Source organism: Lissotriton vulgaris, chromosome 1_1, assembly GCF_964263255.1.
Source record: "Lissotriton vulgaris chromosome 1_1, aLisVul1.2, whole genome shotgun sequence".
Lineage (NCBI taxonomy): Eukaryota > Metazoa > Chordata > Amphibia > Caudata > Salamandridae > Lissotriton > Lissotriton vulgaris.
The window spans coordinates 1,590,165,724-1,590,189,759 of record NC_141685.1 but is presented as its reverse complement, the minus strand read 5'-3'; the positions used below and the strand labels follow the sequence as shown (position 1 = coordinate 1,590,189,759).

The following is a 24,036-nucleotide window of genomic DNA, read 5'->3' as shown; positions in this document are numbered from 1 at the left end:
GCAAGCTTACATTTCCTGTAATAAGCAAAATAGTTCAACAGTTTAGCTTTTTCACCAATCCAGTAATGCTAATCACATTATTCCATTTCCTTCTATTGATAATTGCAGCACAAGTATTTTACTCAACAATCACAATGCTTCAATAAATATATAATAGCTGTACTGTGCATCACTTGTGTATCTCGTTGGGTATACATAAGTAGCTAAGGGAAAGGGTTCTAGATCTGTTACCACAATTTCCTTGGGGAGTCAGGGTTGTCATGTTCTGAGATTGCACATCCATTTGTTACCCTGTAAGGTTAGGGGCGCAGATGATGCGCTGTGAGTTAGAGGACTTAGGACAACATAGCCGGATCTTGTGCGTGGAATCAGTCTCTTACAGTTCTGATGGCCATGTTATCCAACAAACGTGCAGTTTTACTTGGGAAAGTATAAGCTGGATGACAGTATACTTAGCCATTCAAATGTGTTTAATTATAAGGGCATTGCAAGGGGCGTAAAATGTCTCAGAGAACACAAGAAAAATAGCCCCAGCATAGGAGATGAAAGATATAGGGGACCACCGGGTAGGTCGCTCCCCCTCCGCACAGCTCCGCCTGTGTGTCCCTGCCCCAGCTGAGGAAGTTCGAGGCCCTCCTCCGCCTGCAGGCTACCACCTGCGCCTCATCCCTGGTGGCCAGTGGTAGGCAGGTTTGTTCATCCTCTGCTTTATTGCTTTTATTGTATTGCCTGTATTTTCATTGTTGTGTCTGTGACTGCTGTTGTCTGTCTTCCCCCACTGCTTTTACGTGGTCCGTGCCCCTTTTTCTTCCCTCTGTTCCCCTCGCTGTCCCCGGGCTCTCTCTGCCCGGTCTGTCCTTATCTTCGCTACCCTCGTACTTCTATGCCTGTTCTGCCTTCTGTTCTTAGCTGCCCCTGTATTTCTGTATTCTGTATTTTGCCTTCTGTGCCACTCGTTTTTCCCTTGTTTTTATGCCCCTTTTGCATTCTGTTCCACTCGTTTTTTGTGCCCTTCTACCTTTTGTGCCACTAATTGTTCCCTTGTTTTTGTGCCCCTTTTGCCTTCTGTTCCCATAGTTTTTTGTGCCCTTTTGCTTTGTGTGCCACTCGTTTTTCCCTCGATTTTGTGCCCCTTTTTTCTGTTACCTTTGTTGTACCTCACCGCCCTCGCCGCTGCGTCCCCTGCGGCCCGCCCCCCTGACTGCCCACTCGCTACCCCTGCCTCCCCCCTCCCAGCTGCTCCTCCCTCCCACCTACTCATATATGCCGGCCACTGCGCCTGGACTGCACCCAGCGCCAGAACCCCTGGCCCCCGCACTCGCCATGACGACCGACGCCACTACGATGCTAGCACTCTGCACGCTCTCAACTCCACTCCCAACTCCACTCTCACACCTGCTTCAAGACCGCGCCGAAATGCACACACCGCCCCTTCACCTGCCGGAACTGCAGCAACACCAGCCTCAGAGCCCACAAACCACCCGCCAAGAAAGACCCTAACCTCCTCGATGCATACTACTGAACACCCGCTCCGCACGCAAGCATGCCATCGAGCTCTGGGACCTGCTCGACATAATCCCCGGGCGTCGCCTTCCTGACAGAGACTGGGTTTAACGACTCCTTTGCACCCGACATCGCTATAGCCATCCCAGGCTACAAGATCACCTGCAGAGACCGCACCAACGGAGTCTGAGGAGGAATCGCCATCGTCCACAAGAACAGCATCAGGGTCTCGACTAGCACTTACTATGCGCTCAGCACCGCCAAAATCATGCATTTCCCGATCCACACAGACCTTAACTCCACCCTCAAAGGCACCCTCGTCTACCGACCCCCCCAGACCCCGACCCCAGTTCAGAGACTCTATCACCGACTTGATCAGCACGCACGCACTGACTTCCACCGACTACATCCTCCTCAGAGACCTGAACTTTCACCTTGAGAACAATGAGGACAACAGCTCCACAACCCTGATCGATAACCTCGCCAACCTCGGACTTCAGCAACTCGTCACAACGCCCACCCACTCCACCGGCCACACGCTCGGCCCCGTCTTCTCCTCAAGCCAGCACGTCTCTGCTAGCCACACCACCGAACTCCTCTGGACCGACCACCGCTGCACGCACTTCGCCTTCCAGAAACCCACTACACACCACACCACTCCACCCAACAGATCCCCCACCGCTGCTGGAGCAAAATCACTGAAGACAAACTACACGCAAACCTCGCTCTAAGCCCACCCACCGAACCCTCCAACACCAACGAATGCCACAGCCTCAGACGCTGGATCGAGGACTACCCCAACGCCTTCGACCCGCTGAAGAAACCCCCCCACAGAGACACCAGCAAGAGGGCCAGCTGGTTCACCAAGCAAGCCTGCCGAAAACTAGAGAAGAAATGACACAGTGAACAAACTCCGGACAGCCACGCAGCACACAAGGACGCCATCACCAACCACCACCACCTCATCAGGGTGGCCAAGAGGATCTCCTTCAAAGACCGCCTCAACAACAACGCACACAATAGCAAGGAGTTGTTCAACATCGTGAAGGAACTCTCCTACCACAGCTCCAACACCAACAACATCCCGCCATCGCAAGCCCTGTGCGACTGCCTTGCCACCTTTTTCCACTGCAATATAGCAGACATCCACGACAGTATCTGTCACTGAATTTCTCAGAGCTAATCTGGCTGCCAGTCAGCAAGCAGATTCAATTCAAACTCATGTGCTCAGCTTTTTCAAATCCTGGCCCAGGTTGCCTTAACAATCTAATAAGGGCTTACATTCCCCAAGAACTCTTCGTTCATTTGACTTTTTGTTGCCCATGGTTCCTGGGATCATTAAAGTGAGACAAGGAGGGGGTGCATTCTGCTATCTAGCCCCCAAAATCTGAAACAGTATGAATCTTAACCATTGGAAAAGCCAATCCAAAGTGTTTTTTAGAAGATGTCTGAAAACGTGATTTTAAACATACCTTCGTTTGACCTTCATTTTGTTTCCAGTAGAAGTTCTCTGTTGGACTTAAACCTCTCTGCAGGGTCACCCCCAAATATTTTGCCTTCACTCATACTATTTTTGCCGAATATGTTTGTGTAAGCTTTAGGACTCTGTACACTTTACCTCTGCTAACCAGTGCTAAAGTGCTTGTGCTCACTCCCCATAACATTGTAACATAGGCCCATACTCAAGTGCCACATTTAATTTACTTGCAAGTCCCTAGTACATTCCTACTACATGTACCCAGGCCCTGTAAACTAAATACTACTAATGGGTTTGTAGCACTAACTGTGCCAGCCACTAAAATTACCCTATAAAACCGGTCTCAAGCCTACCATTGCAGCCAGTGCAGGCAGTTTTAAATGACCATTTGGACCTGGCAAAATAAACATTTAGCCAGGCCAACACCTTCCTTTTTAAAACATATAATTCACCCCTAGGATAAGCCCTAAACGGGCCATAAAATGTATTGGACAAAGTTGGACATGGATTTTTAAATTTTACAAGTCCTGGTAAGGAAAACCTTTCAAACTCGTTTTACACTATTGCAAGGTCTATGTCTCCCATAAGATAACATTGGGTTACCTTACTATATGTTACAAGTGAGGTCTTTTGATTGGGAGCAGTGAGGAAAGTCATGTTTGGTGTTTGAGGTTTTTTTAATTAAAAACCTTTTTTAATGGTAGCATTTTAAGTCACAATTCTGAAAATGCTACTTTAGAAAGTTGCCATTTCTAGTCCTAACCATTTGGTGCCTGCAACCTCTTCTGGGTCACATGACTAGGTGTAGTTGACAGTTGGCTTTTGTGTATTCCTCCCGGGCAGAGTGACAATAGATGGCCTGGGTGTTGGTAGAATGGGCCCTCTCTGGCAGGATGGGTGGGGGGGGGACCTGTCACCTACAAATATTGCACTTCAAAGGCTCTGGCTTGGCTCACACACAAAGGAATTCACATTAGCCTATTGTGCCTCCTGACGAACTTGGACCTGGGCATGCAGTAGGAAATTCCAGATACAGCTGTAGGCAGAAAACTCCAGAAGCTAAGCTTCTCCCATTTAAAAGTAGACACTAGGCATATAAAGCATTGGCAAAGCCAATTGGTCTGGCGTCACCGGCCAGTCGTTTTGCAATTCTTGTTTTGTTTTGTCATGGCTTTTGCAAAACTTTATCTGGGAAATAGCCTAGAGTTCAAGTTCAAGTTCGGTATTTGTATAGCGCACTGCTCACCCACAGGGTCTCAAGGCGCTTGGGTAAGGGGTTCATTATTTGTCGAATAGCCAGGTTTTAAGTTCTTTTCTGAAGGAGATGTGGTTTTGAGTGAGGCGGAGGTGAGTGGGGAGTGATTTCCAGTTCTTGGCAGCAAGGAAGGAGAAGGATCTTCCACCCATGGTGGATCTTCAGTTTACAGTTTGTCAATACATAAAAAAAGCCTACAGTTTGTCAATACATAAAAAAACCAAATTGGATAAAGATGCTGTAACCAATAGTGTAGACAGCCAATGGCTGAAGTTGGGTTTAGCATTGCCCGTTGATGCATGCTTTTGTGGGTTTGAATGAATGTGTGAGACACAAATACAGGCAAATGGATGAGGTGTGGCTGAAAACCCCTATAAGTTACTATGTCATATACATAATTTTAGTAAAATCAAAAGGTCTTGGCTAACAGACCTAAAAGAGCCAATCCCTTGCTCACTTTGCCACTGGATTCAAGCAAGCTGGGCTGAAGACGGCTGGAATACCAGAAACCGGTCCTCGGAAGCTTGTTTCTGGTCCAGGGAAGACATGGCTTGGCAGTTCGGGCTGGACTGTTCCCATGAGGCACAGGGTCAGACTGATTTGCATATAGCCATGTCTGAACTGGGGTGGCAGAGTGGGCTAAAGAACAGTGATGGATTAAACCCAGATCTTTTGACTGGGTGTGAGTGTTTGATTGATTCAGATGCTCCGTCCATCACCACCCCCTTTGGTACCACCAGGGATTGAAGAGCTATACAATTACTGTACTCTGGGTCATTAAGTCTGCTTCAGAAATACATGCTTGCCTCAGGAAACATTTATGGGCACATTCCAAGGCGCTTTTTAAGTCGTGGATGGAAAGACACATGCCTTGATGCAAGTCAACATCACAATAACATTATGTGTGGACTTCATCACTGGAGTATTGAACAGCCTGAAGAATCAGTATCAGTGGCCCGTAGAAACGTATTAGACTGTGAAGTGATATATCTCAAGAAATGGGACAGGATGTGGCCAGTGCTGCTGACTTGATAAAAACGTATTTTTGAGGCCTTGTGCTGCTTTCTTACCTCACCTTGTGAAGGTGACCCTCATCTACTTGTGGAATATTAGCAAAGCCTAAAATAATGTATTTCCAATGAAAAATATGTACACATCTATAACTTTATGGAGACCCTCCGTTGAAGTGCACTGAGTTTACACTTATTTTTACCCAAAGCATTTATTTTCCTGATGTGACCACCCTAAATGTGTAGTTCAATACATTTCAGTAGGAAGAAGAATGTGATTAACAGTCCAAACACACACATTGCTACATTGACAGGTTGAGTTTTGTATCAAAAGCATATATTCAGCTTGTTACTCTGGAGTAAAACTGAAACCACAAACATTACATAAAACATTTGAATAAACATTTGAGAAAAATGTGCATTGGACCCAGCTTACAACATGATACCAGACGTTAGAGACTAACAGACATGCAGTGGCATCACACAGACTGTACAGAAAAATATTTTCCACCTTACATCACACACAAGGCCATTGGAATTATGTGAAATGGGAGGGTGAAATAATATGGCAAGAACAAAGCCAAATTATGTGGTATAATGAGCATTTTGCGTTTGAATGACTTATGTTATTTTTACATGTTAAAAACTCACTGGAAAAAAGGTATTTTCCCATTAATACCAGGTGAGCACCCAAATATGCAACAAAAATGTGACCAATCTGTCTTTGTCAAGGGCCTTCCACTGTATGACAGCACATGTCATCATGTTTTAGTAAAGTGTGATTCTAGCTGGAGCTAGAAGCAAACATTTTATTTTGTTAAAGTCTACAAACTAGGAAGCATCTAATGGATTATGTGGCAAATCCATATCTATGCAGAAAACACTAAAGCCGCAGGATGGCGATACTACAACCTACGCTAAAGTTACAGAGACTTAAAGAGACCTCCTTATGGTCACGAAATACTCACTGTTTTGAAATGTCATATGCTGAACTTAATTTACATTAGTAAATAACACTAATGGGAATAATTAACTAATATTATTATCAGCATCAACTGCATTGTTTTTGATACTTCCAGTAAAGTATTTACACCACCCCAAAGACAGGAGATGGTTTCATAATGCATCGTACAGGGCAAAGTCCACAAAGTGAGTTGGGGCTCCCTGACATTAATATGGGTCATTGGGTCCAACATACGCTGCAGAAATATGTGAAGTTTTCCACGTTATCCTAGCTGTTGTGTGCTAAAATAAAACATGCAATCAGTGAAGTATAAATAATCCTGGTCCATAGAGGACCAAATTATGTTGCAGTGTTGAATCATTAACTGTACTGTATTTTCTTTATATAGCACTCTCCTGCCCAATGTAAGGTTTGAAGAGCTATAATTATGCACCAAGCAAGAGCTAATTATGTGACACAAGATGTCATTAAAGACAAATTCACTATAATCTTCGACAATAGTAGCCCAATGCATAATTTTTATAATTTTTTATTAAGCAAGCATATTTCCACATAGATCACAATTTTTGAGCTATGAATGCCTTGTGTAGTTGCTCGCTTTCCTCACAGGTATGTCGACTGCATATATAGTCTCTCAGGTGAGATGGTTTGACCAGAAATGTCACATGACAATAACAGCCATGAGTAAAGAGTGTGTAAAATAACTTCTGCTTTAGTGCTGACTTTCGATTTCTCAGACGCAGCCTCTTTTCTCTGCCGTTTTCTCATAAGTGAAGTGCGCTAGAAGCTCCGTAATGCCCTCATTGTAGATTTTGTTGTAGCTTTAACCCGTTGACCGTGGCACGAATTCCACAGCGGTGCAGGATTTTTAATCAGTGGGCAGGGTTTGGATGGCGCCTGGCCGTCCCCCGTACACGCCCACGTAACTGCTTACATGAACAGAAGTCACAGCACAGGCAAACAGTAATGCAAGCATAGAAACATTGATCTGGTCAAATGCTCTTTGAGAAAGGGAAAAGTGGTCCCTAAACAGATGTTAAATGAGACAAGTGGAAGGGTACAAGTACTGAGAAATTTCTCTTTGGATTAAAAAGGAGGGACAAATAGGAAAGACTGACCACTAGTAATCACAGATTTTTAAATGGCACTGAAAAAAACCAACGAAAAGCAGTAAGCCCACAAAGAAGTATATCCTAAAGTATATGAAATATATACTAAAGTATATAGAAGAGGTCTTGAGAGCTCGACCTAAAATGGGGACCCTCACAGCCACTCTTCAATTCACTCCTGGACCTATGGATACAACAGAAGGACACCCTACTGCCCTGCTGCTTGAGGACTGCCCTGTTTGATGTGAAGGAAGACTGGATCTGCACCTTTTATTTCAGGCTCAAGTGATTCCAAGGGTCAGCTGACTGACGTCCAATTCTGAGCTACAGGGGCACAACAACCTCCAGCGGCCTCTCTGCAACTGCACAGCTGACCTGCTGCAGCTGGACCTGCCTGTATCTGCACCTGGACCTGCCAGAGGCCTGCTGGCCTCTGCTGGAGTGAGTTACTAATCCCCAAGTTGTGCCTTCCAGTTCCTAGACCCTTGGTGTGGCATCGGTTGGGCTCCTCCTTTTAGAAAACAAATCCTGCTGGGGTCTATATGACCACAAACAGGCCTGTTTATGTGAAGATTTTGCTGCCTGCAGCGACCACCAATGTGAAGCGCTGGTGAATCTGACTGTTTGTGCTACAGTGCAGACAATAAGCTATGCTCTTCCTGCTTCTTGCGTCCTCCTTCACCTCAAACAGAACTCTTTGTGCAGGACTTTAGAAGGTACCTTTTTCAGCAGGACTAGCCTGGTCTCTGTATCCTTTCCACGCTCCTTTGCGGTCCGCCTAAACTTGTGACTTTCAACTGGTCTCGCACAACCAGATAGCCACGAGGGATGCTTTGTGCTCATAGGCACTATCCTTAGCTGAAACTTTTAAAATTGCATATCTCAGGTTACAAAGATTGGATTTTTGTCATTTTGGTGTCATTTGGTGTCATTTAACGTCTTACTTTTCACTCTATTTTTCTAAATTGGTGTGAGATTTTTTGTCTGTTGTGTTTTCACTTTATTACTCTTTTGTGCTGCAAAAATACTTTACACGTTGCCTCAGAGTTAAGCCTGACAGTTTTTGTACCAAGCAGAGGGTTAAGCACAAGTTAATTTTGTGACTATTTGTGGTTCATCCGGACAAGGATTGAGACTTTTGCTTGAGTAGGCTTTCACCCCCTCAACCAACTACCCAACTGCCCAATTTCACACCCCCTAATATAGACAGAAACTAGGGCTGGGACATTTCATCTGAAGCAGACATGCACTCTACAAGTCCACTAAGCCTAAACATACATTTCATATATTACCCATTTTATGTTCCAGTGTAATTTTACATATGTTTGCTTCACAAGTGTTGGATAACTTGCGTGGAACAGCTAGGCAAAATATAGATTTCCAAATAAAATTGTGACTTGCTGGTACAACATGGTTTCCAGAACGCGCAAGAAAATAAGCATAACCTGTTCATATGACGCTCAATCAGACATACATTGGCTGTTTACCTAATCATTAACCAGCATAATACAAATGCATTACCTGTGTGCCACCGTGACCGAAGGGCGCACTGGACAAATTGGTGTACACACTCTGTACAATGATGTCACCACTCATTGAGCCAGAGGCGAAGTAGTCATCGTTCTCGCAAAATTTCACACAGGTGACTTCAGCCTTGTGAGCCTGAAAAATGCAAATGAAGATCGAGCTGGAAATATAGACCGGGTGGCTCGTTGATAAAAGAATTAAAAATACAGGCAGCAGGCTCTGTGACGTGTTAAGCAACTATTTCTCACTGAATTCAATGCCTTACCTTAAGGGACGAATGAAGACTTTTAGCCTTTAATTCCCAGACGTTCACAGAATTATCAAGGCCTCCACTCACAAGAAATTTGCAACTGGAATGTAAATCTAAGCAGGTTTGTTTTTCCTGTTGGAAAACATACGGTCATTATGTTTTTTTTAATGCAAAGTATTTTTAAGAGTTTCTTAGTAATGACTTTCGAACTACAATGGAAACATGCATTTTCATAATTAGTGTCACATTTCCAAGTGGACCCACAATCATTGTTGTGGAGATTCCTTAGTAACACATGCTGTACATAAATAAAACATATAGGTAGGGTGTGCTAGCTTTCTAGATGGGCTGATAAGAGTCCAAGAAGTTAAAGAAAAAGTGAAAGATTTTCCTGTTCACGAACACCCTGGGTGATCATTGACACCAGTAGGATTAGTCACACTATTCTGGATTTACTGAACTGGACAAATAAAATGATTTCGTGGCTGCTTCACAGGTGTGCAATATGCAGTGATGCCCCCCTCCCATGCAAAGTTTAGCAAGAGGCCCTACAATATCACTTAGGCTGCACGCCTCATAGATACACAAAGTGCCACATGGAAGGCTGAGTCATGGGACTTCATATGCTAGAGGGTGAAAAGGGCTTATGTCAGGGCCCTGAGGTCTACACTCCCCAACCATTCAACCTTTAACCCCCACGCAGTGTCCACCCGGATTTCTTTTACATCCCCAGTGTGCACAGGAGGCTGGGCACAGAGAGGAAAACTCACAGGTAACAGTAGTGTTTGTTATAAGAACAGTGTCTCACATTTCCTTATAATCTAGTCATATTATAGCTTTTCTTATTTCAACACCTATTTGTAAGTAAGTACCCTACAGGTGTGATTGTAAACAACATTTCGGAAAATATAGGGAATGATGGAGAACAGGTGAGACAGGAGCGAGAAGAGAACATTGAGCAATAGCAGGGTAGATACAAAATGGAAGGCTGGATATAGGTGTGAGAGATTGCAAAAAAGGAGAAGAGGAACAGAGGGGAAATTGGAGGTGACCGATCAAGAGAAAGGAAGAGCGGAGTTAGAAAGTGATCTTTAGAAGGTGACTTTTCATAAATATGATTACCCAAATAATTTTGTGTTTTTTTTGCATTGATCTAAGGATTCTTGCCTCAGTATTCTGAATGAGCTGCAATGTATGAAAAGGCGAGTAGGAAGTCACCCAGACACCGCTGCCGTCAACTTAAGATAAAATCAATCATTGGATAAAGGGTTGGCGGCATCCATAGGCATATGATGTAAAATGTTCCTCAGCATCCTAATATTATTAAAGCAGGAAGAGAAAACTCTACCGATCTGATAAATCTATTGCTCCAGATGAACAGGCTCTATCTCAACCTCCCTAAAAAAACCAATGGCTGTGACCTCGAATCTTAAACCGCTCTCTTGAAGAGTAAAACCCTTTGTTAAGGTTATGTGCAACAGCTTATGAACTCTGAGTCAGGCAGGCAGTAGATCCTTAATTCACATGGTGGGGCATACTTCGTCACAAGGCTTCCCCACCAACACTGAGGAAACAATGCAAGTCTTCCATGCACTGCCTACATCAGGCATCTGGATACCTTAGTTCTTGATTTAACTAAGGCTTGAATTCATAATGCTACTCTTTTCTGATGTCAAGTGTGGTACTATAGGACCTCAATTTAAACAAGAGTAGAAGGAGCGTCAAAGTGAAAATAGTATTTCGCATTTAAAGTACTGCAGTCCATAAAGAATCAAAGTTCCACGCAAGCTGCTATAGGACCTCACTAAAGAACTAAACATTTGTAAGGGTGAACCACAAGTATTGTGTGAGGTCTATCACACATCACAGGATTAATCCCTGGAAGAATCTTTAAATAGAATATTCATATCCCAACAATTTACATAATTCTGTGCTCGGTGTCACACGTAGGCAGGTGTTCATCAGGACAAATGTTTTTTCCACGCAGTGCCGTCACCAGAGGTAGTGTGTGTAAGTAGAAGTAATGTCCTGAAAATGCCGCAATTCGATGGAACAATGTACTTCAGTACTGTAGAAGGAAACTGTATTTCTAGCAATATGTGCCAATACCCTAGGTGTGCCGTTCAGCTGTGTCCTCTTGGGTGAAAGTAAAACATTTGTAACGATATGAAGATGAAACTAGAATCTTGATCTTCAATGCCTTCTGCCCCTCCCCAGCGTTGGTGCAAGGGGCGTGGAATGTGCTGCAGCACCCCCAGATAAAGTGGAAGGAGTTCGGGCTCATTGCAGTATTCTGCTTTCTACAACATTAGCAATCACCCGCTTCCAGAAAATATGTAAAAAAATGATAACCTTTATAGATTTAGGTCAGATTGAAATCGGGTTCAGATTTAGATGCTTTGACCCATAATCTCTTGATCTTGCATAATTCATCTCTGAAGCCGACATCAGATTACAGAAATGAATCTACAGACTAACTCCATTTTAGAATTGTCTTAGCTCTGGGGTAAGACCTCCCCACTGCATGTGGGACACAAACAAAGCAGTTCTGGCTATGGGAAAAGGCTCTTCCTTCCTTCATAACCCAGTTTACAAATGACCAAAGGGTTGGTCCTGTAGGTTACTGTGCACTGATAACATTTGGTAACTCCCATTTTCAGTCTAATTCAGGAACATCTTGTGTGAAAAGGGGCTGTACCAGAAATCAAAGAACTACTTCAGAGAGCACATACTAGTAAAAACCTTGTCAGGAGAGGTAAAAGAAATCCAACTGACCAAATCTATAAAAAAAAAAAGTCTGGGAGAGCTATGTTAGTCAAACATTTTTCTGTCAGTTTACGTACCCCTTATATCATCTAAATTGGGAAGCACAGTAAAAAATATAATATGCCCATCCGAAAACCTGACAATTTTAAGTTCCAACTGGACTGTCATACCTCCCTGTGCTCTCACACTCTCCTGAATAACTGTGCCAAATGTGGCAGCTGTTTAAGGTTTCATGATGTTAATCATATATGCAGCACTTACTCCACTTTAAAAAAAAATCTGGTTTCTTCAGGTAGAACCTAAACAAGTGTAGCCTACCAAAGGCAAACAATAGATATTTAAAATTATTTAAACTGAAAAGCCTTCCTAATCATAGGACGGCAATATGGTGTTTAAAATGAAAGATAACCACTAACTCACCTCCTGAGAGAAAAAACATGCCATAAGAATAACATTTTGTATTTCCACATTCTAAAATAGTACCTTCTACAGGGTAGCAGAGACCTGCAGCGTTCAAAAGAAGGGTTTCCTGAAAAACAATATATTATTTCACATGAGATGCAGTGAACCCAGAGAAATCTAGATAAACACGTTTCTGAAAAGTAGACAACCTTGCAAATGCCCGATGGGGAAGCGAGTTTTCCAACATTGTTCTCCAGCTAAACTGATGAAGCTGTTGCCGCAGGTTTAGGACTCATCTGTAGTGTCTAACAACGTATCATTAATTCATAATATAGTTCGCAGCCATTTCAGGATCTTATTTCTTCACTGCCACCTGCTGATGTTTGGAAAACGAGTAATAACCGACATTCAAGACTACACTGAAAGTAATGATAGACTCCTTATCCAAGCAGGGTTCGATCTTGGGATGAAGATGGAGTCTGATGCTGGCAGAACCTTGACTGACCCTTGAATATGTGCTGGTTAAATCAGTACCACTGTCCAAAGAGGTAGCCGGAGTGCTATGAAAATATGGAATGCAAAATTTAAGTGCGTAGGTTGGCATCAAGCATTGTACTGCTCCAAGCAGTTTCTATTTCCTAACATCAGAAACAATGTTGAAACAGAATTCCCATTCAAACAGCGGACAGGGAGACCTAACATAGTGAAGGATAGTGCTGCCTTTTCCAACCCTAGATCCTCTCAAGTGACAGAGAGAGACGTGGCATGGGCAAAAACCACCCTCCCTTCCTATTGCCACTGTTGGACTTCAGCCTTTTTGGCAGGTTCACCCCTAAACTTTTTTCCTTTAGCCTTTGGCATGGTGGTACTAGTGATTTTAGGCTTCTGCGCACTTTAGCACTGTGGCCCAGTGTAAAGTGTGTGCACATTGAGTGTGTGTGCTGAGAGTGGCCTTCCGTCCCGTAGGAATGCATGGGGAATATGTGTGCCTGTGGTAATTCCTGATATGTGGGGAGTGCAAGGTCGAGTTTGGTATGTGCGAACTCGTAATAATAAATGCTATGCGATGATGTGCGCACATTTAATGTGTCTAGTGTAGAAGTGGCACTTTCAGAAGTTGGCATGTCTGTGCAGTGAACTTGAATTGACTGTCTGGCTTATGATTGGCTGGAGCTGGCTGGTGTGCTTGGCTCCAGGAGTCAGGAGGGGTCTACCCGGTGGTGAATGGAGAGATCTGCATGTTGATGGGAGGGAGGAGATGCACTTGGGACCTGAATAGGGCTCGGCCTTCCCTCCAAAATGCTGGCTCCACCTCCTGTGGTGTGTCTTGATGTCCCTAGCCTGTCCTGTGAATAAGGAGAGGGGCTGAGCAAAGCAAAGTGCTCCAGAACCAGTTGCATCTGGTTCTCTCCTTAACTACACCGCTACAACAAAGGATTTCTGTGTATAAAAGAGGGCTGTGACCCCAAGTAAATGTTCTTGTTCTTTGATTGGAATCTGCCAGGGGTGTGCTGCTGCCCGAGCTCAGGGGAAGGCTTGCCTCCCTGGGCTCTGCCCAGCCCCTGGATGCCTGGAGGACTTCTTTCTGGGGCCCTTCTGCCTTGCCCTGGAACCCTTTTGGCTTTACCTTTCTTCCCAGCTCCCAGGACCTTTTGCAGCATGGGAGCGCTGTAGTTTACTTCTAAAAATGCTGGGCTGGTGAGCGCTTTATTTTTCCCTACCGAGCGCTCTTCCTTGTCCTTGTAGCGCTGGGCTGCGCACAGTGACTGAGAAGGAATCCCCCAGAGTAGGGATTCCCACGTGATTATGGCAGAGCGGGTGCCACCCAGTTTATTTTAATATTTTGCAAGCAGGTGCCCACCCTGCATTATGGCCGTATGTTTATTTAAACCTGCGTGGGTGCCCACCCCACTTATGGCCGCTTCCTGACTTTTATTTTTAACCTGCGTGGGTGCCTACCCCGCAACTTTGCCCAGACTTGCACGGGTGCCCACTCCGTGTCTCACCGCCGCGGCCCGAGCCGCAATAAGAACCCTCTAGGCCGCTGCCTAGCGCGACCCGAAAGGCAAGCCCAGTGACGCCTCCCGTGGGCGGGGCTTCCATAAAAGAAGGGAAGCCCCGCGAGAAAGACAGCCGGCCGCGCAATGGATCGACGCTTGGGAGTCCAGGTACCCGAGACAAGAGGTGAGGCTCCCCAGAGTCCATCCGGCGCAGGGAGCAGCGGAGCTCACCCGGAAGATGCCGCAGAGACGCCTCCCCAAGAGAACCGGTGAGGGGGGCTTCCTCCCTGGTAACCGTGCCTTCAAGGCCCCCCTGACAGTGCGTGGGGGACATCCTGACGGGACTCACCGTTGCGAGCCGCTCCACCATTCGGCGACTATTATTTAGAGGGTCAGAGGGGCCCGTGGTCTTCCCCCGTAGAGCGCCAGTTCGCTCCACGCTAGTGGGCATATTTCTGTAGAAACTCCCTGTGCATGTTTGTTTAAAGCGCCGGTGTGCACCACAGTGTTTGGGGCCATTATTTACTCTCCAGAGCCTCCGTAGCTCCAACCTCTGCATATTTGGCTTTAGAGCCTAGAGGGCTCCAACATGATCAATATTAATCCTAGCGCATGAGAGCACCAACAAAGCCCAGTTGTTTTCAGAGCCAGATGGCTCCCAGGAGTACATTATTTATTTTCAGAGCCTAGAGGGCTCCAACGTGTTGCACATTCAGGCCAAGGGTCACTGAGCCCATACCTAATTTTTTATGATTCACAGCTGCCCAGCAAGTAGTGGGCAGCTGCACCATTTAGGTTCTTTCTTTTAGGGGGACATGTGTTATTGAACCTAGGAGTGAGACGCACTCCTTCGCCCCTACAGTGGCCTGTACAGCTGCGCAGCACTTAGTGCCAGCTGCAACGTTTAGGTCTTCATTTAGCTCCCAGCTGCCCAGCTAGTAGTGGGCAGCTGCCACGTTTAGGTTTGCGCCAAGTGCACCCCAGTGACTGTCGCTGCATTGGCAGCGCGCCCTGACTTTGTGGACAAATGCTTTACACATCGCCACCAAGATAAGCCTAGCTGCTCATGCCAAGCTACCAAGGGGGTGAGCAGGGGTTATCTTTGGCGTGTAACTCCCTTTCCCTGACTAGAGTGGTGGTCTCTGCCTGGCTTTGGCGCAAGCCTTAGGCAACCAGAGTTCCCCATTTCTAACACCCACCATGTATGCAGCCACTTCGCTGCACTATCAGGCATGGCGACGAGACTCACAGCCCTAAGGTGGGGGAGGGGGATGATGCTCCTGCATGGTGGTGGTCCCTTGGACAAGGCCCGGCCTCCACCAGCGGATGTAACAAGAGACTAAAAGACATGCTAAGAAGAACAACTAGTGGCTTTAGTAATGGAGAAGTTGTGAATGTAACAACCTGCAAAGAAAAAAATGCATAATATCAATCAAAACATCAGTGAGGCTAAAGAAAGAGCAAGAGCTGGAGTATGTATGATCTTTCCGTATTCTTTCAACAAAAACAGTTGCTGGACAATTCTTGGACTATTGATTTAGGAAAATGGTGAGAAAAGCTTCATAAATTTACAAAGTAAAACACTGCAAAGAGACAACTCGATTATACTTACCCCTTTTCCTAGCTCAAAAAGCACCAAAGGTTTGGACTTGCAGCTTGAAATGACTATTTTATCCCCACTGTCGGCTGCACTGGCCAAAACATCATCTGAATGGTAAGTTACGGATTTTAATTAGACAAACGGCAATGAGCACTGCTAATCAATGACTAGTCAAATGTGCAACTAATTTGTGTGGACCAAAAAAAGCATTGTTTTACTACGCACATTTTCCTTAAAGTTGGAACTCCTGTACAGAATTGTTTTGCCGCCTACAAGGATGAAAATGCTAGTGCTTTCATAATAGGGAGAGGTCTTAGCAGGGGGTATTGCTGGTACACTTGCTGGTGTCTCAGTGTCACTTAGTTTGGATTATATTGAATGCAACAATGGTTCATTTACCAAATGGGGACAGCAATTCAAGGTTTGTTTCCTATTTATTTAGCTATCAGGTGTGTCCACGAGTGCGGTTGTGCAGAAAGTTCCACTGACAGCCACTGCTGAAGCACCTACGATGGTATAGTTAGGACGTTGGGAGTTGGTGTTGAAGTAAGGAGATAGCTGAGGATCAGAGTAGGAGGCTGACATGAGAAGAGTCAGGTGCAGACCTGGAATCAATGAAGGCCTAGAGCCAGCGCTTTGTACAGGTAATCAGATAGATCCTGAAGTAACTCGCCTTGTAGGACCACTTGGGGTCCCTCTTGGGCTCATCATGAGAGTTGACTCGGATTCTTAACACCAAAAAATAGTTTCAGTGAACAATTACGCTTTCTCAGTAAAACTGATGCTGGATGGGAGGTGTCGGGTGAGGTAAATAGTATTTCAGATGAACTGCCAGGATTCCAAAAATTGAGTAGTAATAAGGTTAGAAAGTGATTTTTTTGGAATGCAAAAGAAGATTAGTGGACTTGTGAGGTTGAAAGTACGGTGATGGATGAATTTGGGAAAACCGATAAAGAATAATGCAGGGAAAAAGCCTTAGCAGATGCCTGATAAATTATGATCACAGAGCAAACATGATTCACAGTTGAGTAACAATTATAATCTGAATGAAAATTAATTTGTTGCAAAATTGGAGACATTAGTAATAAGCTCAAAATGATTGGTTATGCATGTGTAGTTATGGTTTGGTCAGACTTCCATTGAAAGGCATTTTTATTTTCCAAGTAACTTTGGCGTTGTGTGACAAAACTGCATAAAACCGTCTCAAAAAGTACATCCACTATGGGTTGCTCATAGCAAGTTTCATGCAGATCCAAAGGCCATGTGCACTTGGTTTGGCAAACCTCTGACAACTGGGCATAGAAAGTGGCATTAGGCCAGACACAGCAGCCAACCCCTGCAGTGCGGTGGACACAGGGCCGTGGCGTATGTTAGACCTTTTGGCTAAGTCCTGCTGGGATTAGCCGTTCACTGCAGGGTGGGTGAGCGGGGGTCAAAAGACATGTGTAGTTGGCGGAGTAGGGCTTGGCATTGAGCCAGGACCTTTTACAAATCCCTGCTCTGTATGATCAAAGGCTGAGCACAGCCGGTGTTAGTCACTTGCTGGAGGTTGGGCGCAGAGCCTGGCCCGAGGTAAGGTTCTGCAGCCCCCAGCGGGCATGGCTAAAGCAGGGGTTGGCTGCCTGCAGGGAGTAGTCTAGGTCTGGCCCTGAGGTAAAACTCTGCAGTGGGTTGGACAAAGGGGCTAAGAGTAAGCCTTACACAACAGGGGTTGGCTGTTCCCGGTGGGCTTGCCAAAACCTCCTGCTTTTTCACTCACTGTATATCAGTCTGACTCGCATCCAAAACGTGTTTATCTTTTTTTATATTTTTGTGTTTTTTGACAAACCAGTTTCGTTAGTTTTTTTTCTCGGGGAGAACACCAAATAGGACAAAGAACTGTATAAAACAAAAAAATTACAGGTCTTCTAAAATAGAATGCCTTGACTTTGCAAGCTATGCGATTTTGCTCATCACACGAGATTACTTTGTGATATACTGATTATTCCAATCTCACAGTGGCAAGGCAAGGATCAATCTCTTCTTGCTCTCCCAGTAGAATACTTCCAACCAATCTCACTCCAAGATGGATGGAGGGTTAAAAGGCAGAAGAAGTAGTCGCCACTTCTGCATCCCTCTTCCTCCATTTATCACAGAACCACTATCCAACCAACACAATACAATGCTTTTCTACGATTAGGTTCAGAAGCTGTATTTCCGTCAGTTACCCCGGATTCGTTTGTTCATTCACAAAGTGTAAGTTGAGTACCTAGAGAGCATATTTTCAACAGGTGCAATTGTGAGAAATTTGCAAACGTTGGGCTCTGGCTGGGAAATGGAACTCTCAGTGTAAATATCTTTCAGTTTTTCATTTTCTTCTGGCGCTTCTTCCTCTGAATTTCTCCACCCTTCTATTCACAATTCAATTGTAAAGCAATGCCATTGATTATGGGAATAACTGGTACACAGCAAATGATAAAACAAGTTGCAACAAGAAATGTCTTACAAATACTGAAGAAAGATAATACCTTGTTTTATTGCCCATGCTAGGTTCTACACAAATAGCAGGTAGGCTCTCTCAGCAGAAAGTACCCTTTTAGTTATAGATGTATATTTTAATGCAAAATGTATATGTACAAAATCAAACTATTCGTGTGGACGAAACTGCCTTATCCCTGTGAATAGTTTGCTTCTAAAAGTGTTGTAATAAATAGACAATTCTGCTATTCCTAGTATGAATGCTCTATCCCATGTGTAAAATGTCAGTGCAATGTTACCTAATTACAGGACCGAAAAGCAATAACCAGGAGAAAGAAAGCAAAAAAAGAGGTTTGTTGAGTGAAACTCATTTAACCTAGGTGTAGAATCTGACTTGTTGAAAAATGTCATGGTGCAGACATCTTCACCACCATCATCCTAATAAATATGTAAGTGACAAGTTCACTGGGGGTACATGATGTAGTTTATGTGCCATTCTCCTGTGACCTTAGCATAAAATAATCAAAAATCAATTGATCAATCAAGGATTTGTAAAGTGCAGCAAATCACCAGTGAGGGACTCAACGTGCTGGAGTTCATTCGAACAGTCAAGTTTTGAGTCCTTTCCTGAATGGCTGGAGCGCTGAGGCCGCCCAGAGGTGCAGGGGAAGGTCATTTCAAAGCTTTGGCCACCAAGTGTGAAAAGAAGTGTCTGCCATTATTGGCTCAGCAGATCTGGGGGGCATCTCTGAGGGAGAGGGAGGCGGATCGTAGGTGGTCAGGTGGGGAAAAGTCATGCTTTGTTGATGTAAGCTGGTCCTACATTGTGCAGGACTTTGTATTCATGGGTCAACATCTTGAACAGACATCTCTTATGGATTGGGAGCCAGAGAAGCTTCTTGAGGTGGGGTGTAATGTGGGTTTATCTAGGGAGCTCGAAGAGGAGTCTGGCCGCTGAGTTTTGTTTTGTATTTAGTCTCTTCAGGAGGCGTGCAGCGATTCCTATGTAGAATGTGTTCCTGTAGTCCAGTCTGCTGGTGACGTGGGCCTGTGTGACGCTTCTTCTGGTGTTGACTGAAGCAATAGGACTGGCTAGCGACACCTCCTGGCTTTGCCAATGCTTACTATTTTACTTGGGGGTTCTTATGTGTGCATGCATATGCAGTAGCCAACTTCGAAATAATCTTTCGCCTAAAGCAAAAGAAAAATTATTTCAATATGTTCAGCATGCATGCACACCTGCAGTGGCTCTCTTTGAAACCATCACCGAGAGAAGAACATGTCTAGACGCAGCATAGCAGCTGCTTCCCGGTTCTCCCTTGCGATGCAGTGAGTCCTCAGGCCTCGTCCCAGGACCTCGCTCATCCTCCCTGGCAGCTCCACAGTGCTCTGCGCCACCTGGCATCCGGCAAGCCCCCAGTTGCACGGTTAAAGTTCCCCATACCTCGTTTTTGCCGTATTTCTGTTTTAATGTAAAGTGTGCCTGGTAGTGTTTTTCACATGAGTTACATCAGTGTCTAGGACTGCTACTGTTATTTTGTAATTTTCCTCTTGGTGCCCCCTAGTTGCTTCCTGTTTCGCCTCCATTTCTCCTCCGTCGATGACCCCTCCCCTTCCACCCCGCTCCCGCCTCCCAGCTGCTCGTCCCTCCCCTACAAATGCTGACCGCTACGTGGTCGTGCAGCGGATGCACTCAATGGGTGCGCCGCTGGCGCACCAAAGGCACGCCTAATGCAAGCCAGTCTGTGCCCATCCGTGCCTGGACCGCGCCCAGTGCCAGACACCCTGGCCCCCACGACCTCCACAGGACCAGACGCCGCAACAATGCCAACACCCGCCACACACTCAACTCCGGCCGAAATCCCACCTGCTTCCAGGCCACCCCAAAGCTCACCCATGGACCTTTCACCTGCAGAAACTGCAGCTACACCAGCCGGCGCACACCAGCATGTCCGGCCCATCCCAATACTGAAGGCAACAACCACCTCAGCTGCATACTACTCAACACCTGCTCAGTCCACAAGCACGCCGTCGAACTCTGGGACCGGCTCGACTCCTCCGACCCGGACGTCGCCTTCCTGACGGAGACCTGGATGAACACCTCCTCAGCATCGGACATAGCCATAGCCATCCCGGACGGCTACAAGGTCACAAGCAGGGGCCGGAACAACAACAAGCCAGGAGGAGGCACCGCTATCATCCACAGGAACACCATCACAATCTCAACCAACACCTAAGACACCCTCAGCATGGCCGAACACCTACACTTTCAGATCCACGTCAATCACAACACCACCCTCAGAGGAACCCTTGTCTACAGACCCCGGGCACCCTGACCACAGTTCAGTGTATCCATCGCTGACCTAATCAGCACGCACTCGCCTCCACGGACTACATCCACCTCAGAGACCTGAATTTCCACCTCGAGAACGCCAACAACAACAGCTCCACAACACTGATCGACAACCTCGCCAATCTCGGACTCAAACAACTCTTCACAACACCCACCCACTCCGCTGGGCACAGGCTTGACCCCTTCTTCTCCACCAGCGACCACGTCCCCTTCAGCCTCACCACCGAACTCCACTGGACCGACCACCACTACATCCACTTCTTCAAAAAACACACCACGCACAACCAACCGAAACGGACCCCATACAGCAACTGGAAAAAAGAAATCGAAGACCAACTCATCACCACACTTGCTCGAGACCCTCCACCCAAGCCCACCAAGACCGACGCAGCAGCCCACAACCTCAGACAATGGATCGACGACTACACAAACACCCTTGCCCCGATCAGGAAACCCTCCAATAGGCACACCGACACAAGAGCCATCTGGTTCAACGGCGACCTTCAGATCTCCAAGCGCACCTGCAGAAGACTCAAGCGGCAATGGCGCAATGAACAGACACCAGACAACTACGCAGCTCTCATGAACGCCAGACACAAACACCACCAATTTATCGAATCCGCAAAAGAAGCTCCTTCAAGGAATGCATCGACCACAATGCACACAACAGCAAAGAGCTCTTCAACATCGTGAAAGAACTCGCCACCCCCAGCTCCAATGACGTACCGCCGTCATAAGAACTCTGCGACTCCCTGGCTACCTTCTTCCACCGCAAGATCGCAGACATCCACAACAGCTTCGACACCCAGACGCCCTTGACAGACACCGCCCCCCCCCACGACCCAACACCCACCAAGCACACCGACCTTCTGCTTTCTTGGAACAACATCGACGAAGACACCATCAAAATCATGAACACCATCCACTCTGGCGCACCTTCCGACCCCTGCCCCCACCACATCTTCAACAAGGCAAGCTCCAACATTGCACCCCAACTCCGAAAGATAATCAACAGCTCCTACAACACTGTCACCTTCCCTGAGAGCTGGAAACACGCCGAGATAAACGCCCTCCTCAAGAACCCCAAGGCGGACCCAAAGGACCTCAAGAACTTCCGACCCATCTCCCTGCTCGTTAACGGCGAAAGTCATTGAGATGACCGCCAACAGACAACTGATCCACTTCCTGGAGGAGAACATCGTCCTGGACTCCTCCCAATTTGGCTTCCGCAGCAACCACAGCACGAAAACCGCCCTCATCGCCGCCACCGACGACATCAGGTCCATACTGGACAAGGTCGAAACCGTGGCCCTTATCCTCCTGGACCTCTTGGCAGCTTTCGACAAGGTCTGCCACCACTCCCTGCGCACAAGCCTTCACGACACAGGGATCAGAGGCAAAACACTGGACTGGCAACAGAATAGAAGGGGGCTCCCAAGGGTATTTAGGACACTGGCAGGTAAAGAGGGGAAGAGCACAATATAAACAACAGTTACCCTGCCAATGTATATTTCAAGGTCCCAAGGGGATCCTTAAGTATCAGTAAATGGTGACAAAAAATATGTATCAGAGCCAATTATACATCAAACAGAGTTCATTTTCCTTTTTTTAAAGATTTATTTATTGAATTCATATAAAAGGTTCATATAAGTGCTAAGGATTGACACAGGTTAGTTTTAACTCAACATATTATATAGGATGAAGAGAAAGGATTGTTTTTGTAGTTTTAACATGATCTATTGGTTGAACCAAGCAAGATGCATACATACATGTCCCACACACTCCCAGACTCATCCACTACAATTCACACTTATTTTCAGACTCAACAGTTACAAATATACACAGTCACCTACATAACATTCGTAAAGGTACATCAGGGCCTGTAGAAGGGATATCTTATGGCTGCTTAGGTTACAGTCAAATTGTAGAGGCAAGTAGATGGAGGGGAAATAGTTTTACAAAATCTACACTTTGAGCCATCCACAATAGTCACGCGGACGCGCGTTTCGGTGTTGGGCCTATTTAGGCTGCACCTTCATCAGGGCAGTGATGACCAGGGGGCGGGCACTCACGCACTGTAGATAAAAAGGTTCTTTTAAAATGACAGATATAAAAACGTACAATCAATGAACATTTTTACAGTTTACATGGCAAGTATTTCTCCATAGTGTACAAAAACGTAATAATGAACAATTTCATAATGTTTATACTGAATTATTCAACATCAAAGCACTCCACAACGTCAGACCAGCATACCTCAACGAACGACTGTCCTTCATCCCGAACCACCAGCTCCGCCGACCTTGTCCTCGCCACCGTCCCACGCATCAACTGAATGACCACAGGCGGAAAATCCTTCTCTCACCTCACTGCAAAGACCTGGAACACCCTTCCCGCCCACCTGCATCAGACCCAGGACCTCCTGACCTTCCTTAACATTTTTTTTTAAATGGTGCATTTTAAAGCACACTGGGCTACATGCAAGTCAAAACATTGAGAGAGAGAGAGAGTTGTAAAATGATCCACTCCCTCTAAACTAAATACGTGAAAGAGATATAGAAAACTGTTAGCTTACAAGCACTGTAAACTGAGGACTTCTGATAGCAAACACATCCCTATAAAAAAGAAAATATTGCACAGGTAGAGTAGTTGTAGAACAGGCATAGTAATCACAAGCTTCCTCCACACACAGAAATACAGCACTAGATCAGTGGCACTAGAACAATATTTCCTCCATACAGAACTTGTATGGCATTTGGAATAAAAGCAAAATAAGATCTCCCAGACAACTGTGGTACAGCAGATAGAGTGCACATTCTCCATAGACTTCAAGCACGACACAAGAAGCATAAAAGGAAAATAAGGTCAGGGAGAGGACAAAATGGCAGCACTGCACACGAATAAACTGTGGCGCAGCGCAAAATTGCCCACCATTTATAAGACATAAATATTTATTATAAGGTTATTAGAACGTGTCTTTCTTGGTATTTCCAAGGTTACAACAAGGTAGTACAGGATAAAGACGGAGTCCATTTCCTTAGATTACAGCAATGCAGTACAAAATAAACACTGAATCAGTTTCTTGGGTTTACAAATATTAGCCCACACTGTACCAGCAGGAGCAAGCAAACACCTACAAGGGATGGGGTTATAATTTCTCTTTCAGGAACACTAAACGGCGTAAGATAGTAGTACACATTTAAAATATAAATAACCATGTCCATGCATGTCTTAGGCTTATTACAGAATGCACAAGCAACATCAATTGCGGCAAAGCCGAGGGAGAGTCGAGGGGGGCGGGGCATCATTCTATCTGCAGCAGCACCAGGACCTATGTATCACTAGACCCATCGGGGCTCAATT

The 24,036-nt window shown here is 45.6% G+C and overlaps 1 protein-coding gene across 1 annotated transcript in view; it reads right to left on the bottom strand.

Annotated features, from left to right (window-relative positions):
* LOC147750851 (protein NEDD1-like) overlaps window positions 1-24,036 on the bottom strand; it is a 381,766-nt gene that overhangs the window by 284,825 nt on the left and 72,905 nt on the right. Inside the window, exons 3-5 of the mRNA XM_086937101.1 lie at window positions 15,876-15,970; window positions 9,111-9,227; window positions 8,840-8,980 (exon numbers count right to left, since the gene is read on the bottom strand). Coding sequence (XP_086793227.1) covers window positions 8,840-8,980; window positions 9,111-9,227; window positions 15,876-15,970 — 353 coding nt within the window. The remainder of the gene's footprint in view (window positions 1-8,839; window positions 8,981-9,110; window positions 9,228-15,875; window positions 15,971-24,036) is intronic.